The following is a 14,238-nucleotide window of genomic DNA, read 5'->3' on the forward strand; positions in this document are numbered from 1 at the left end:
CATGTAAGTATTTTTGATACTAAATTAGGTGAATCTAAACACCTATTAAAAATGGAAGTTAAACGAAAATCAGAACTGTGAGGACCTTTTCTCCTACTTACAGGGTATGATAAATATTAGGCACGAACTTCATGCCAGAAAACTAGCATTCCTTATAAATATCATTCTTTGTTATCTATGACACTCCCACTGTGTGGAACCCAGAGGTTCACATCATCAGAAACAGACAGACCTGGATCTCTCCTGCTTCACACTGTGTGTGAGAGTAGAGCGAGTTCCTAGCTCAGTTCTCTGACCGGGAGAAAGGTAGAGGGCCACAAGTGAGGTACATTAAAAGTTTGGGAAAAAACGTTGAAGGTGCTTTAAAGAAATTATCACCAATAAGTTAATATGAGACTTCAGTGAGACTGCTGATACTGATCATTCTAGGCCTGTATGACAACAGTATGTTTAGTTCTGATTCTCAAAGACACCTGGACTTCATTAGGATCGCACTCAGTCAGTACCAGCAATTTCTCCCCCTCCCCTTTCTCCCTTTTTCCCATTCCCCATTCTGACTCCCCTCTTCTCTTAATCTGCCTGTCACCTCCTCCTTTGCATTCTCCCATGTCCACTCTCCTCTTCAATCAGATACCTTCTCCTACAGCCCTTTGTCTTATCTACCTATCGCCACCCAACTTCTCGCTTCATTCCCCCCCCCCCGCCACCCACCTGCCCCTCACCCTGGCTTCGCCTATCGCCTTTTAGCTTGTACTCCTTCCCCACCTTCCCCCTTCCTTTCCAATCCTGATGAAGGGTGTCGGTCTGAAAGTGCGACTCTTTATTCCTCTCCATAGATGCTGCCTGACCTATTGAGCTGCTCCAGCATTTTGTGTGTGTTACTAGGTAACTATATACTGTAGGTCTCCCGCGAGTTTCGCACTTGCCAGGGCTGAGGCCAGCTGATGTGGTCTTCCAGAACAAACTTCGCATTTTTCTTACTGGACCAACAAATGGGGGTGAATCGGAGCAACTTCATGTGAAGACGCTGATGCTCAGGAACTGCACTGACCTGTGCAGGTGTTTATCAGGAACTGCACTGACCTGTGCAGGTGTTTATCAGGAACTGCATTGACCTGTGCAGGTGTTTATCAGGAACTCATTGCGACCATACTGAGGGCTGAGAAGTTATGCATCAAAGACCAGACGTGCGTTATTTGCATTTGTTTAAGATATTTGCCTTTTTTCCAGATTTTTCACAACCTTGTATAATATTTGTTTACTTTGAAGAAGAATAAGTAACATATGCTGTCATTAACTTTTAAACACAGAGCATTTTTTTTAAATTTATGACTTAGAGGTGTAAAGTTCATGGCAACTAGAGCCTATAAAACCAGTCATCAGTCTCTAAAAGAACGTTGTAAGCTCACCATGGCGTTCCTCTGGCTTCTCTCCTGCTTCGCTTTCATTGGAGTCACCTATGGTAATATCACTTGAAATTAGAATTCTGCTTCTAACCATTGGAAGGGAGGGTGTTGCGTTGAATGCGGTTGGCAACGTTTACATAAAGCAGCTGCTTCTCTCCACACAGGTGCAGGCTGTGGATCTCCAGCCATTGCCCCGGTTGTGTCGGGCTACTCTCGGATCGTCAATGGTGAAGAGGCCGTTCCAGGATCCTGGCCCTGGCAGATCTCCCTGCAGGTCAGCTAATGTTATCCAGCCAGTTATTTGATTTTGTTATTTATTATTTATTTAGTGAGCCAATGTGGACTAGGCCCTTCCAGCCCTTCGAGCCACGTTGCCCAGTGAGCCCTGATTTAATCCTAACCTAATCACTAGACTACTTACAATGACCAATTAACCCATCAGCTGGTAGGTCATTTGGACCGTGCTAGGAAACCGGAGCACCGGGAGGAAACATGCATTCCATGGGGAGGACGTACAAACTCCTTACAGAGGACACCAGTATTGACACCCCCAGTGGTAATAGCATTGTGCTAACCGCCACACTACTGTGGCCTAACCAACTTCACATACAAAATATAAATTAACTTAGAACTCAAAAGATGAAGTTATGTGAAAATCTGTCTCTGCTCATTCCTGTTTGACAGATTAAAAAGTAAATATGTTTGCATTTCAGTGGCATTTCTTTAAGTAATCCTGTTTTGCTTTTAGTCACCACGACTCTCAAAGAAATTATCCATTTACCTATTTTTTAATATTACAGAGGTTTTAACGTGAAATGTCTTTAATTTGTCAGGAAGTGAACTCAGCACCATTGTTTGGGATGCAGTTTCCCACTCTGTCCCAGTCTACCTACCCACCTACCTACTTACCTACTTACTCTCTCTCTCACACACACCCTTTCTCTTTCTCACCCTCTCTCTTTCTCACCCTCCCTCTCCCTCTCTCTCTCTCTCTTTCTCACCCTCTTTCTCTCTCTCTTTTCTCACCCTCTCTCTCTCACCCTCTCTCTGTCTCTTTCTCACCCTCTCTCACTCTCTCTCTCTCTTTCTCACCCTCTCTCTCTGTCTCTCTTGTTTCTGTCAATCAACTTTTTATCTGTCCTAATATATGTTTGTCTGTTTTTATTTAACAAGCTTCACGTGAATTACTTTCTTAAAACCTTGATGTAACATTCTTTCAACAATCCTCTGCGAAAGCACTATTTATCTTTAACAAATCCAAGCTGGTTATTCTTAATTAATGTGTCTGAATTCTTACTAATTGTGGGAAATTATAGATTCTCAGTTGATTCATAAATGACTTCATACCAGTTGGTTTACGATTACTTGGCATATCTTTCCCTATCTTTTGATCAGTAATTCTACAGTGCTAAGTCGCAATTTGAACACTAAGATAAAGGAAACTACATTATCCTCTTTTACAAATTATTTCGACTGCATGGAGCTTCTTGTTTCCTTCTTTTTAGAACTGCTCCCTTCCTGCAGTTAAATATCCCTCTATGTAGCATCCGTATATTCATTCCCATTAGTACTTGCATAATATAACATCTTGCCGCCATTTCATCTTGCACAATTCATCTCCATCTCTCGTCTCAGATTGCTCCCAGGCTCTCTTGACTTTAAATATTCTTCAGGAAAATATTTTATATCCCCATAAACTTCCTTACATTATCTTTTATTCATTTTTCAAACTCCCTTTAAGCAATTCTTATCCAGCTTTTCAGATTTCCACATCATTTTCTAAATCCCGCTTAACTGTTCTTGGTATTACAATATTAGCCCTGTTTTTAATCATATGTTTCATTTAACATAAAAGTTTAGTTTTACTGTAGTTATTTATTGCGTCTTTAGAACTTTGTTCTTCAACGAATTTCTTTGAATTCATGATCCAATGACGTTTGTTAACTTCCTTGTTATATTATGAGTCTTGTTTCCTTTTACCCAATTTGCAATATGGAGTCACTGTCAACTTTCAAAAAACTATTTCTGTATGTTAGAGAAAAACTTAAGATGTTTCTATGAGCATCCTTTTTCCTTGTGTAACAGAGTGACTCTGGTTGGCATTTCTGCGGCGGTTCCTTGATCAATGAAAACTGGGTTGTCACCGCTGCGCATTGTGGCGTGAGGTAAGTCACAGCACCTACCAAGAGAGAAAGAAATGAGCTGGTGAATCATTGACTAATTCCTGAGGGATGATGCAGCTTTAATTGATATTTTTGTTCAAAGTGATAAATGAGGCAAAGGAAAATTGCTCTTGTGAGGAAGAACATTGACCTAAGGAGGAAAGATCCTGGCATGAATAGTTTGGGAAATCGTTGACTGGGAAGTACAATTTTCCCTCCGCACTCCCCCCCCCCCCCCACCCCACCACGGATAAAGCTCGGAGTTGCTGGTGTTTTGCAACAAGCAAACTCACTGTCACTGCTTTTGTTTTTCTTTTGCCACATACAGTATGAACGACTTCGTTATTGTTGGTGCCCATGACAAAAGCTCAAAAACTGAAGCCAGCCAGAAATCCATATCTATTGCTAAGGTACGTATCCCCCTGTAAAACTAGGAATTTGTTTAAACTCAGGTCAAACTTGGGCTACAGTTCCGTTAGGATCCAAAATGATGTGCAGCGATGGATACCATACAGACAGAACACAGGATCTTAGTAAGGGGTGTCCAACATTGAAAGTGGTTTCAGTCTCCAATACGCCTCACCATGATAAACTTCATAGCACCAATAACACAATCACTAGATATCGATAACAAGCAAAAGCAAGAATTATTTCAGGTGCTGACGGAGATAATAAAAGATTATAACACGTCACATCCCTCAGGTGTTGGGGCCCCAGTTTTAATCCAATTCAGATTAATTTCCCTCTGCACTAGCCCCAATACCCTGACACATGGCCTTACTGCAATAAATGTTACTTGCAGTGTAGCAAATGAAAAGACAAACTCAGTCATAAGTAGAAACATGAAGCAAACATTTCACATTGGAATGCATGAATTCTCTGGAAATGTCAATGCTGACATTAGGCTCACAGCCAGAACAAAATGAGGCCACTCTCAAGACCATTGAATGCTTATAGCTTGGAACCAACAAAATAAACTAATGTTTTATTCCTATCTCATTTATATAAAGTGAGAACTAACTTAAGTCATTAATGCTTGGTATCACGGCCATTTTAGATCAAAATTAAAAGAGAATATAATATTAGCCCTATTACAGTTTTTCAGGTCCTTAACCACACAGGTCAAAACGTAGGCACATTCTCTAAACAGTCAACACAGGCTGCAAAAGACTAACCCATTGTGCTAAACTCCTCATTCTCAATGCAAGCTGTACTCAGCAGATCAAAAGAATAAATATTTGCAGCAGAAGTGAATAATTCAATTAAAACAGTAGCACACAGCATTACCTCACTAACACATATTAGCAATCACTGGTTAATCACTGCCAAAACACTGGCCATCCTTCTCAAAGAGTCACATGATCAGTCGTACAGTGTGACGCTTGTTGCATGCTATGTATCACGCCAGAGATCAGGACACTTTGTCTATTATTGTAAATACAATGATTACAACTCCAGTCTTGAGTAAGAACTTCAAAGGATCAGCAGGATGAGATGCAAGAATGCAAACCTACACACACAGTCTGGAATCTCAACTGTCGTTACATGAAAGTCAAAGACAAAATTGCCCACACCTTTAGGAGAAAAAATCCTAATTTCTGATAACAGAAATGCAGTACAATAATGGTCACCTCTGATCTATTTTGTCCCCGGTTGGGCCTCACGTTTTTATCACAATCACATAGCAATGCACCTCCTGGAATGGCAAATCCGGCCCTGGACGTCTGCATGGTGATCCTCAGTCATAGGGTCCATCAGCGGCATTTGGTCGTAATGACGAAACCTAATAGAGTTGAGGAATGGGGAGTATGGTGGAAAGAGTTTCACGGACAGGGGTGGATAAGCCTGGAATTTAGAAGATGGAGGGGGGATCTTATTGAAACGTATAAAATTCTAAAGGGATTGGACAGGCTAGGTGCAGGACGATTGTTCCCAATGTTGGGGAAGTCCAGAACGAGGGGTCACAGTTTAAGGATAAAGGGGAAGCCTTTTAGGACCGAGATGAGGAAAAACTTCTTCACACAGAGAGTGGTGAATCTGTGGAATTCTCTGCCACAGGAAACAGTTGAGGCCGGATAATTGGCTATATTTAAGAGGAAGTTAGATATGGCCCTTGTGGCTAAAGGGATCAGGGGTATGGAGAGAAAGCAGGTACAGGGTTCTGAGTTGGATGATCAGCCATGATCATACTGAATGGCAGTGCAGGCTCGAAGGGCTGAATGGCCTACTCCTGCACCTATTTTCTATGTTTCTATGAAACCAGTCACTGCAGATGAGTGGTGGAAAGATATATTGGCTCACGTGATGACATAGTATGGGCTATTGATCCTGATGACCTGTTCACTAAGGGTTGCCTGTAAAGCCCATCGAGGAATGTGATAATGTGTGGGTTGGTATAAGGTCCAGTCTTTGGGATGTATGCCAGAATGCCAGTGTCTGATATGGCTGCACACATGGTAACGTTTGAACCTCTCTGGCCTGGTCACTGGACCGGCACCCTTTGCTCTACCTGATTCGTCCTTTGCCTCCCTGTCTTAGATAAGCTTGGCGTATCAACAGATTACCAACAATCGCTTAATTCATTGCAAAACAGAGCCACTTTGAGTCAATGATTTGGGATTGATTGCTGACACTGCCGAATGATTTTTGCATCTTCTTTTGTCTTCCGAAAATTGTTGTGTCCTGGTGTCTAGTGTTTTGCAAGAAATTCATTAGCAATTGAGACAGATGTACATGCAATGAGAAATGGTTGTCTATTGTGCTGAGGTGACTGCTGGTTTGTTCATATAGAGTTTAGGAATGTGCACATGCACTGCTGTCTTGATCGAAGTGGCCAAGCAACTAAATAAATTATCTCAAAAAAGTTAATCAAATTCAGAAAGAAAAAACTGAAGATGTTTTATACAAGACGACAGCACCAGTGTAATGGTAAACCACAGAATGCAGCCATTTATTTCCACTTCCAGCTTGTAAGTCTATCTATTTTTCTTTAAATTGCTGACTTTCTTTTCTAATGAAGGGCTTTTGAATTCTATTTTTAACATGAGTGCAGCTGCATTGATACGAAACCTAGGAAAGTCTGAAGTTATCTGCCTCAAGCAAGTGCCAACTTTAAAAGATGAGTACTAGGCACAGCCATCATCCATGTTCTTTCTGTTACAGGTCATTACACACCCCAAATGGAACAGCTACACCATTAATTATGACGTTTCTGTGGTGAAACTTGCAACCCCCGTTCAATTCAACAGTCAAGTGTCGCCAGTCTGTCTCGCTGCTGTAGCTGATAACTACCCAGATGGCATGATGTGTGTCACTTCGGGATGGGGAAGGACTCGTGCTTACCGTACGTCAGTTCAAAACTTTACACATTACTGCGTTTTTTTAGTTCTGAGCTCCGTGTCTTTGTACCCTTACCCTGACGGGGAGCAGTGGACAGATTCCCAAGATAATTGACAATCTGAAAGGTTATGCTGTGAATAATACTTCATGGTTGCAACAAGTTTCTCTGATCAAGGAATTGGATGATTCTATTCATCAGAGGGATATTGTGGGCTTCGACAACTAATCCAGTGATGGGGTGTTCACAGTGTCTTATAGATTGGAAATAGGTCCTTCTGCCCAATTGGTCCAAGCAGACTAAGGTAACCCATCCAATCTAGTGCCATTTGCCAATGTTTGGCCCATAACTTTCTAAACCTTTCCAATCCATAGACCCATAACCTTCTAAATGTTTCAAAACTATAGACACATAATCTAAACCTTTCCAATCCATAGACACATAACTTAACCTTTCCAATCCATGGACCCATAACCTTCTAAACCTTTCCAATCCATGGACCCATAACCTTCTAAACCTTTCCAATCCATGGACCCATAACCTTCTAAACCTTTCCAATCCATGGACCCATAACCTTCTAAACCTTTCCAATCCATGGACCCATAACCTTCTAAACCTTTCCAATCCACAGACCCATAACCTTCTAAATGTTTCAAAACTATAGACCCATAATCTAAACCTTTCCAATCCATAGACACATAACCTTCCAAACCTTTCTAATCCATAGTCCCATAACTTTCTAAACCTTTCCAATCCACAGACCCATAACCTTCTAAACTTTTCCAATCCATAGTCCCGTAACCTTCTAAACCTTTCCGGTGCATAGTCGTATAACCTTCTAACCCTCTCTAATCCATGTACCATAACCTTCTAATCCTTTCCAATCCATGTACCTGTCCAACTGTCTTCTATAAGTTGTTATTGTATCTGCCTCACCACTTCCTCTGGTAGCTGGTTCTGCATAGGTACCACCCTTTGTGGGAAAAAAAGGTTGCCCCTCAAGTTTCTCTGAAATCTTTCCTCTCACACCTTAAACCTATGCCCTCTTGTTCTTGATGTTCCAACTCTGGGGAAAAAGATGGAATGCATTCACCCTATCTTTGCCAATCATGATTTTATACCTCTCTATAAGATCATCTTCAGTCCTCTATGTTCCAAGGAATAAAGTTCTAGCCTCTTCAACCTCGCCCTATAATTCAGTTATTCAAATCCTGGCAGCATCCTTATAAATCTGTTTTACACCTCTTCCAGTCTAACAACACCTTCACTACAGCACAGTGACCAAAAATGAATACAATATTCCAAGAGCAGTCTTACCAGCGTCCAATACAACCACAACATGGCTTCCCAACTTTTATACTCATTGCCTGAGAGATGAAGGCCAGTGTGCCAAAAGCATTCTTCACCTCCTCATCTACCTGTGACTTGCACTCTGTTCTACAGCACTCCCCAGTGCCCCGCCACTCACTGTGAAAATCCTATCTAGATTTGACTTTCCAAAATAAGCACTTCATTTTTATCTGAATTTAACTCATTTTTCCACTTTTTGCCCCATTTACTCAGTTGATCAAGATCTGCCTGTAATTTTTGATAACCTTTTTCAATTGTCTGTTATACCATTTGCTTTAATGTCGAATGCAGACTTATTAACTTTGCCTTGTAGATTATTATCCAAATCATTGATAAAGCTGATAAGCAATGGGCTCAAGCAGAGGCCCGAGGCACACCACGAGTCATGTGTTTCCAGTCCAATAAGCAACCTTCTACCATCACCCTTTGCTTTCCACACCAAGACAATCACGTATCCAATTAGCCAGCTCTCTCTGCACTCAATGCAATCTCACCTTCCAGAGCAGCCTACCATGTGGAACCACATCAAAGGCCTTACTGAAGTCCATATAAACTAGATCTACCACCCTCCCCTCATAGACTTTCTATGACACACACCCAGTCAAGTTCGTAAGACATGATCTCCCATGCACAAAACCATACTGACCTAATCAATCCCTGACTTTCCAGATCTACGTACATCTTGTCTCTCAGAATCCTTTCAAGTAGTTCCCAGGTTTTTCTTTGCTCCCTTCTTAAATAAAGGCACAGCATTCGCCACTCTCCTGTCTCCTCATTTGTGGCTAACGATGATGCAAATATCTCAGACAAGGCTCCCACAATTTCTTCTCTAGTTTCCCAGAGTATTCTTAGATAAACTTGGTCAAACCTGGTGATATGTCTACCTTCCTACCTTTTAAGACATTCAGCACCCCATCTACTGTAATGCAGACTATCACCAAGACATCTCCATTTAAATTTCCTGGTTGTTAAGTTTTCATGAATCGCTCTATGGTAAAAAAAAAACAAGAGAGATATTCATTAAGGACTTTGCCTATCTCCTGTGGCTCCACACAAAGATATGTTCCTGTGATCTTTGAAGGGCCTTATCCTGTTTCTACCTTAATATATTTATACAATCTCTGTAGAATTTTGCTAATATTCTCTGTCAAAGTTCCCTCAAGCCCCCCTTTTGCCCTATATCCCTCCAGAGATTTGCTTGATCCCAGCTGCTTGTACCTAATCCATGCCTCCTTTTATTCAGGGTCAGGGCCTCATTATCCAAGCTTCCCTACTCTTGCCTGCCTTTGCCCTTCACTCTAACAGGAACATGCAGACTTTGAGCTCTCACTAGATCACATTTAAAACCGCCCACTTAGCTGCGGTCTCTTTGCCAACAAACTACCTATTTCGAACAATCGTTGCAATCTCCTGTCTCATACTGTTAAAATTATCTATCCTTGCCCAGCTTAGAACTTGAACCTGTGGACCAGTTCTGTTCCTTTCCATTAACCCTTTAAAAACTAATAGAACTATAGTCACTGGTCCCTAAGTGCTACCCCACTGTCACCTTCCCAAGTGTAGGTCGAGCTTTGCCCTCTCCGTTGTAGGGCCCGTGGTATACTGCCCAAGGAAACTTCCTTGAAATCACTTTAAGCCCTTGACAGTATGTATGTTCCTCAGTATTTTAGGAAAGTTAAAATCGTCTACTTCCCGTTCACTATTTGGAGGCCTATAGTGCAATCCCAACAATAAGACCATCCCCGTTTTATATCTCAGCTCCACCGACAAAGCCTCACTGGATGATCCTTCAACAAGCCACAAACCTGATGTAGTTTGTCCATTCCAGAGTCAGTTGTTGGGTACTCAAACATCAGCAAAGGCAAATTTTCAAACGAAAAGCAACTTGGAGATATGTGGTCATGAATCAATTTGCGCTGACATTGGAAAATACAGCTTTCGACAGTTTGTGGAAAGAATTCCTGAGTTAGCTTTTTGCTTTACTTGTTTTAATGTGACCTTATTGCGTCATAGGATAACTTCACTCACCTCAACTCTGAACTGATAGCACAACCTACACGCTCACTTTCATGGACTCTTGAGTCATATACTCTGTATTTATTTATTTGTTTATTTATTTTTGCACAGTTTGTTTTCCTTTGCACAGTGGCTGTCTGTATTTGTTAATGTAGCTTTTTCAGAAGTTCTATTCTACTTGTAAATGCCTGCAAGAAAAATGAACCTCAATTTAGCACATGATGACATATACATATGCACTTTCATGATAAATTTACTGACACTTTGACTTTACTTTTAACCAGACTGAATCAGCTATATGGAGGAGATGAGCAAATCCTAGAGGCCTAGATAGAGTGCCATGGACAGGATGTTTCCTAGAGCGGGGGAGCCTAACAGCAGAGGGCACAGGCTCACAATACACAAATGCTCGTTTAGAACAGGAAGTTCGCTCCAACCCCAGGTCTCTCAGGACCCCCTGTCATTTTTTGGGTCTTCAGAGCCACCATCTTCCTCCCACCCTACCTTCCCGGAACACCCTGCTTGGATGCCAACTCTCCTCCCCCTTCCAATCCCAGCTCGAGTCCTTCCCCATTCCCTCCGACCTTCCCCTCTCCGAGACGGAACGTTCTGTCCCCAGCGAAGGTCTTACGTCTGTCCTCCTTCACCTGCATCTGAGTGAGTTCCGCAACTGGCAGGATGCTGAGCTCCTGTTTTGTTGCCTCTGTCTCCAAGCCCACTTCCTTGGCAAGATTCCCCCACCCTGCACCAATGACCCCTCCTCCCATATCCAATCCTACACCTTCTCTTGGACATCCCACTCTGGTTCTCTGCCAGCTCCAGATCTTTTCACCTTTAATTCCCAATGAAACATCAACCCCCTCAATTTCAGCACTCCTCTCTCCAACTCCAGCCTTACCCCCTCTGAATGCACTTTCCTCCACTCTCTCCACACCAATCACAACCTTACCAGCAAACCCAAAGACAAAGCAGGCGCTATCGTAGTGTGGCGGACTGACCTCTACCTTGCTGATGCCAGTCGGCAACTCTCAGACACCTCCTTGAAAAGGACCATATTCTGGACCCTCAGTGTCGCCATCACTGATCTCATCAACTTTGTGAACTCCCATTCACTGCCACCAGACTCATAGATCCCTTATCCCGCACTGCTTGTTTCTACCTTCTACCCAAGATCCACAAACGTGACTGTCTGGGTAAGACCATTGCCTCTGCCAGCTCCTGCCCCACTGAACTCATGTTCACATATCTCAACTCTTTTATATCGCCCTTGGTTCAGCCCCTTCCCAGATCAACACAGCAACACTTCTCAAGCTCTCGATCTCCTCAACAATGTTCAGTTCCCTGCCCTGACTGCCTCATTTTCACCATGGATGTCCAGTCCCTATACATTTCTATCCCCCATCAAGAAGACCTTAAAGTTCTCTGTATTTTTTTTCCTCCAAAAGACCCAACCAGTTCCCTTCCGCCAGTAGCTTCCTCTATCTGGCAGAACTGGTTTTCACCCTCAACAATGTCTCCGTTGGTCCCTCTCACTTTTTCCAAACTCTAGGGGTATCCATGGGCACCTGTATGGGCCCCAGCTATGCCTGCCTTTTCATTGGCTATGTAGAACAGTCCATGTTCCAAATTTTCCCTGGTAAATCTCCCCAACTCTTTCTGCACTACATTGACAACTGCATAGATGCTGCTTCACACATTCATGCTGAGCTCATCAATTTCATAAACTTTGCCTTCAACTTCCACCCTACCCTTAAATCCACTTGGTCTATTTCTGACACCTCCCTCCCCTTTCTCGATCTCTCTGTCTCCATCTCTGGAGACAAACTATCTACTGACATCTTTTATAAACCTACTGATTCCCATGGCCATCTTGACGATACCTATTTCCACCCTATCTCCTGTAAAAACGCCATTCCTTTTGCTTAGTTCCTTCACCTCTGCCGTATCTGTCCCAGGGATAAGGACAAAGAACGGGGCTTCTCTTCCTCATCTGCATCTCCTCCATTTCCCGGACATCCACGTCCACCCCATCTTCCTGCCACCTGAACAGGGATAGAATTCCTCTTGTCCTTACCTATCACCTCATGAGCCACCGCACCCAACGCATCATTCTCCGCAACTTCTGCCGTCTGCAAAGGGATCCTACCGCCAAAACATTTCTACCTTCCCTCTTCTCTCCGCATCTTCAGCGGGTTCCTACCACCAAACACATCGCTACCTCCCCCCTCCCCCACTATCCGCGTTTCACAGGGATTGCTCCCTCCATGATTCCTTTGTCCGTTCGGCCCTCCCCACTAGTCTCGCTCACATATCCCTGCATGCAACACAAATGCTACACCTGTCTGTTCACCTCCACCCTGTCCCGGAAAGAAAAGCCTTATCCTGAGAATAGATACAGTGCAAGCACAAGAATTGAGAAAAGGGAGACAGGCTGGAAAGAGGTATAGTCAAGGTAACCATGGGAATCAGTAGGTTTATAAAAGGTTTCTAATGGCTGAAAATATACCCTTTTCCTTTCTTTGGAATGTGACCCTTAAAAAAAAAAGGAAAACTGATTGAAGTATCATCTAATGTTTCCACAGCTGCTGAGCGACCTAACAAACTGCAGCAAGCTGCTCTTCCTCTCCTCTCCAACGCCAACTGCGAGGAGTACTGGGGTAGGACAATCACTGATGTCATGATCTGCGCTGGTGGTGTTGGTGCCTCTTCCTGCATGGTATGAAACCTTTTCAAAGCATGTGAACCTCTTTTAAGTTGCAAAAAGGCAATGTAACCAAGTATGGGGCTGTGACTTGTTTACAGGGTGACTCTGGCGGCCCGCTTGTCTGTCAGAGGGACAACGTCTGGAACTTGGTTGGCATCGTTTCCTGGGGCAGTAGCAGTTGCTCCACCAGAACTCCTGGAGTCTACGCCCGCGTGACGGAGCTCAGGGATTGGATCGATAGCACCATCGCTGCCAACTAAATGCAGAACAAAATGTGAAATACAAATGAAAATAAATGGACTCCTTCAACATGCATTTCAAACCTGTGTCGTTCTTTAAGGCCTGTCTGGAAATATAAGTTATTAATAAATCTAAGTAATATATGAGTTTTAGGGAAAGGGTGAATAAGTCAGTAGCATAGGAGAAAGAGGGGGTATTTGCTAGGGGTGTACAAAATTATGAAAGGTATAGATAGGGTAAATGCAAGCAGGTTCTTCTCCCTCGGGTTGAGTGAGACTAGAACTAGAGATCATAGGTTAAGGGTGAAAGGTGAAATATTTAAGGGAGCACTTTTTCACACAGAGTGATGAGAATGCGTAATGAGCTGCCAATGGAAGTGGTGGGGAAATGAGGGGGAATTTCTTCATTCAGAGAGGGGACTGGGTGTGGAACAAACAGCATTCAAGAGAAATTTGGATAAGTACATAAATAGTGGAGATATGAATGGCTATGATTCAGGTCAATGGGCCTAGGTCTAGTTGAGCCAAAGACCCTGTCTCTGTGCTGTAGTCCACTATGACTGTGTAATCTACAGTCAGTTATAGATCTTTAAGAAAAAAGTGCTGGTTTTCAGAACATGCTGCCATCGATAAGTCCAACATCTTGCTTCAACTCCTTGTTGCCCATACGGCTACAGAGATCCAGCACAGGCTCTTCAACCCATCAGGCCTGGCTGATCACCCTGCATCACGTCTCCACCACCTAACCACACTAATCCTACCATCACCCATTTTGTCCAAATTTCCACCTACACCTAGATGAGGACACGCAAATTTACAAGATCAACATGTACAAGCAAGCTGGAGGAACTCAGCAGGTAGGGCAGCATCCGCGGAAACGAGCAGTCAACGTTTTGGGCCGAGACCCGAAAATAGAAGATGTAGACTACACTTGAACATTGAGTGCAGTTCTGATCACTACACTATTGGACCCCAGTGTTTGAATCTTAACTTCATTATCCCTGATAGCATCATCTAAATACCT

General features: G+C 43.0%; 1 protein-coding gene across 1 annotated transcript; it reads left to right on the forward strand.

Annotated features, from left to right (window-relative positions):
- The first annotated feature begins 1,015 nt into the window (after window positions 1-1,015).
- On the forward strand, window positions 1,016-13,297 carry LOC140740598 (chymotrypsinogen A-like). The gene is made up of 9 exons (XM_073069889.1): window positions 1,016-1,083; window positions 1,116-1,187; window positions 1,338-1,462; window positions 1,571-1,680; window positions 3,492-3,571; window positions 3,897-3,978; window positions 6,731-6,911; window positions 12,854-12,987; window positions 13,074-13,297. Exons 1-9 carry the CDS (start codon window positions 1,031-1,033, stop codon window positions 13,233-13,235), a joined length of 999 nt encoding a protein of 332 aa, XP_072925990.1. The 5' UTR covers window positions 1,016-1,030; the 3' UTR covers window positions 13,236-13,297.
- Window positions 13,298-14,238: the final 941 nt, after the last annotated feature.

The sequence above is a fragment of the Hemitrygon akajei genome, chromosome 17, assembly GCF_048418815.1.
Source record: "Hemitrygon akajei chromosome 17, sHemAka1.3, whole genome shotgun sequence".
Taxonomy (NCBI): Eukaryota; Metazoa; Chordata; class Chondrichthyes; order Myliobatiformes; family Dasyatidae; genus Hemitrygon; species Hemitrygon akajei.

Excerpts from the sequence above, each read along its gene's own strand:
- LOC140740598 (XM_073069889.1), top strand. The coding sequence starts at position 1,031 with ATGCTCAGGAACTGCACTGACCTGTGCAGGTGTTTATCAGGAACTGCA. Across the intron at positions 1,188-1,337 it reads TTATGCATCAAAGACCAGAC|AGGTGTAAAGTTCATGGCAA; the intron begins GTGCGTTATTTG and ends TTTATGACTTAG. Across the intron at positions 3,979-6,730 it reads AATCCATATCTATTGCTAAG|GTCATTACACACCCCAAATG; the intron begins GTACGTATCCCC and ends TTTCTGTTACAG.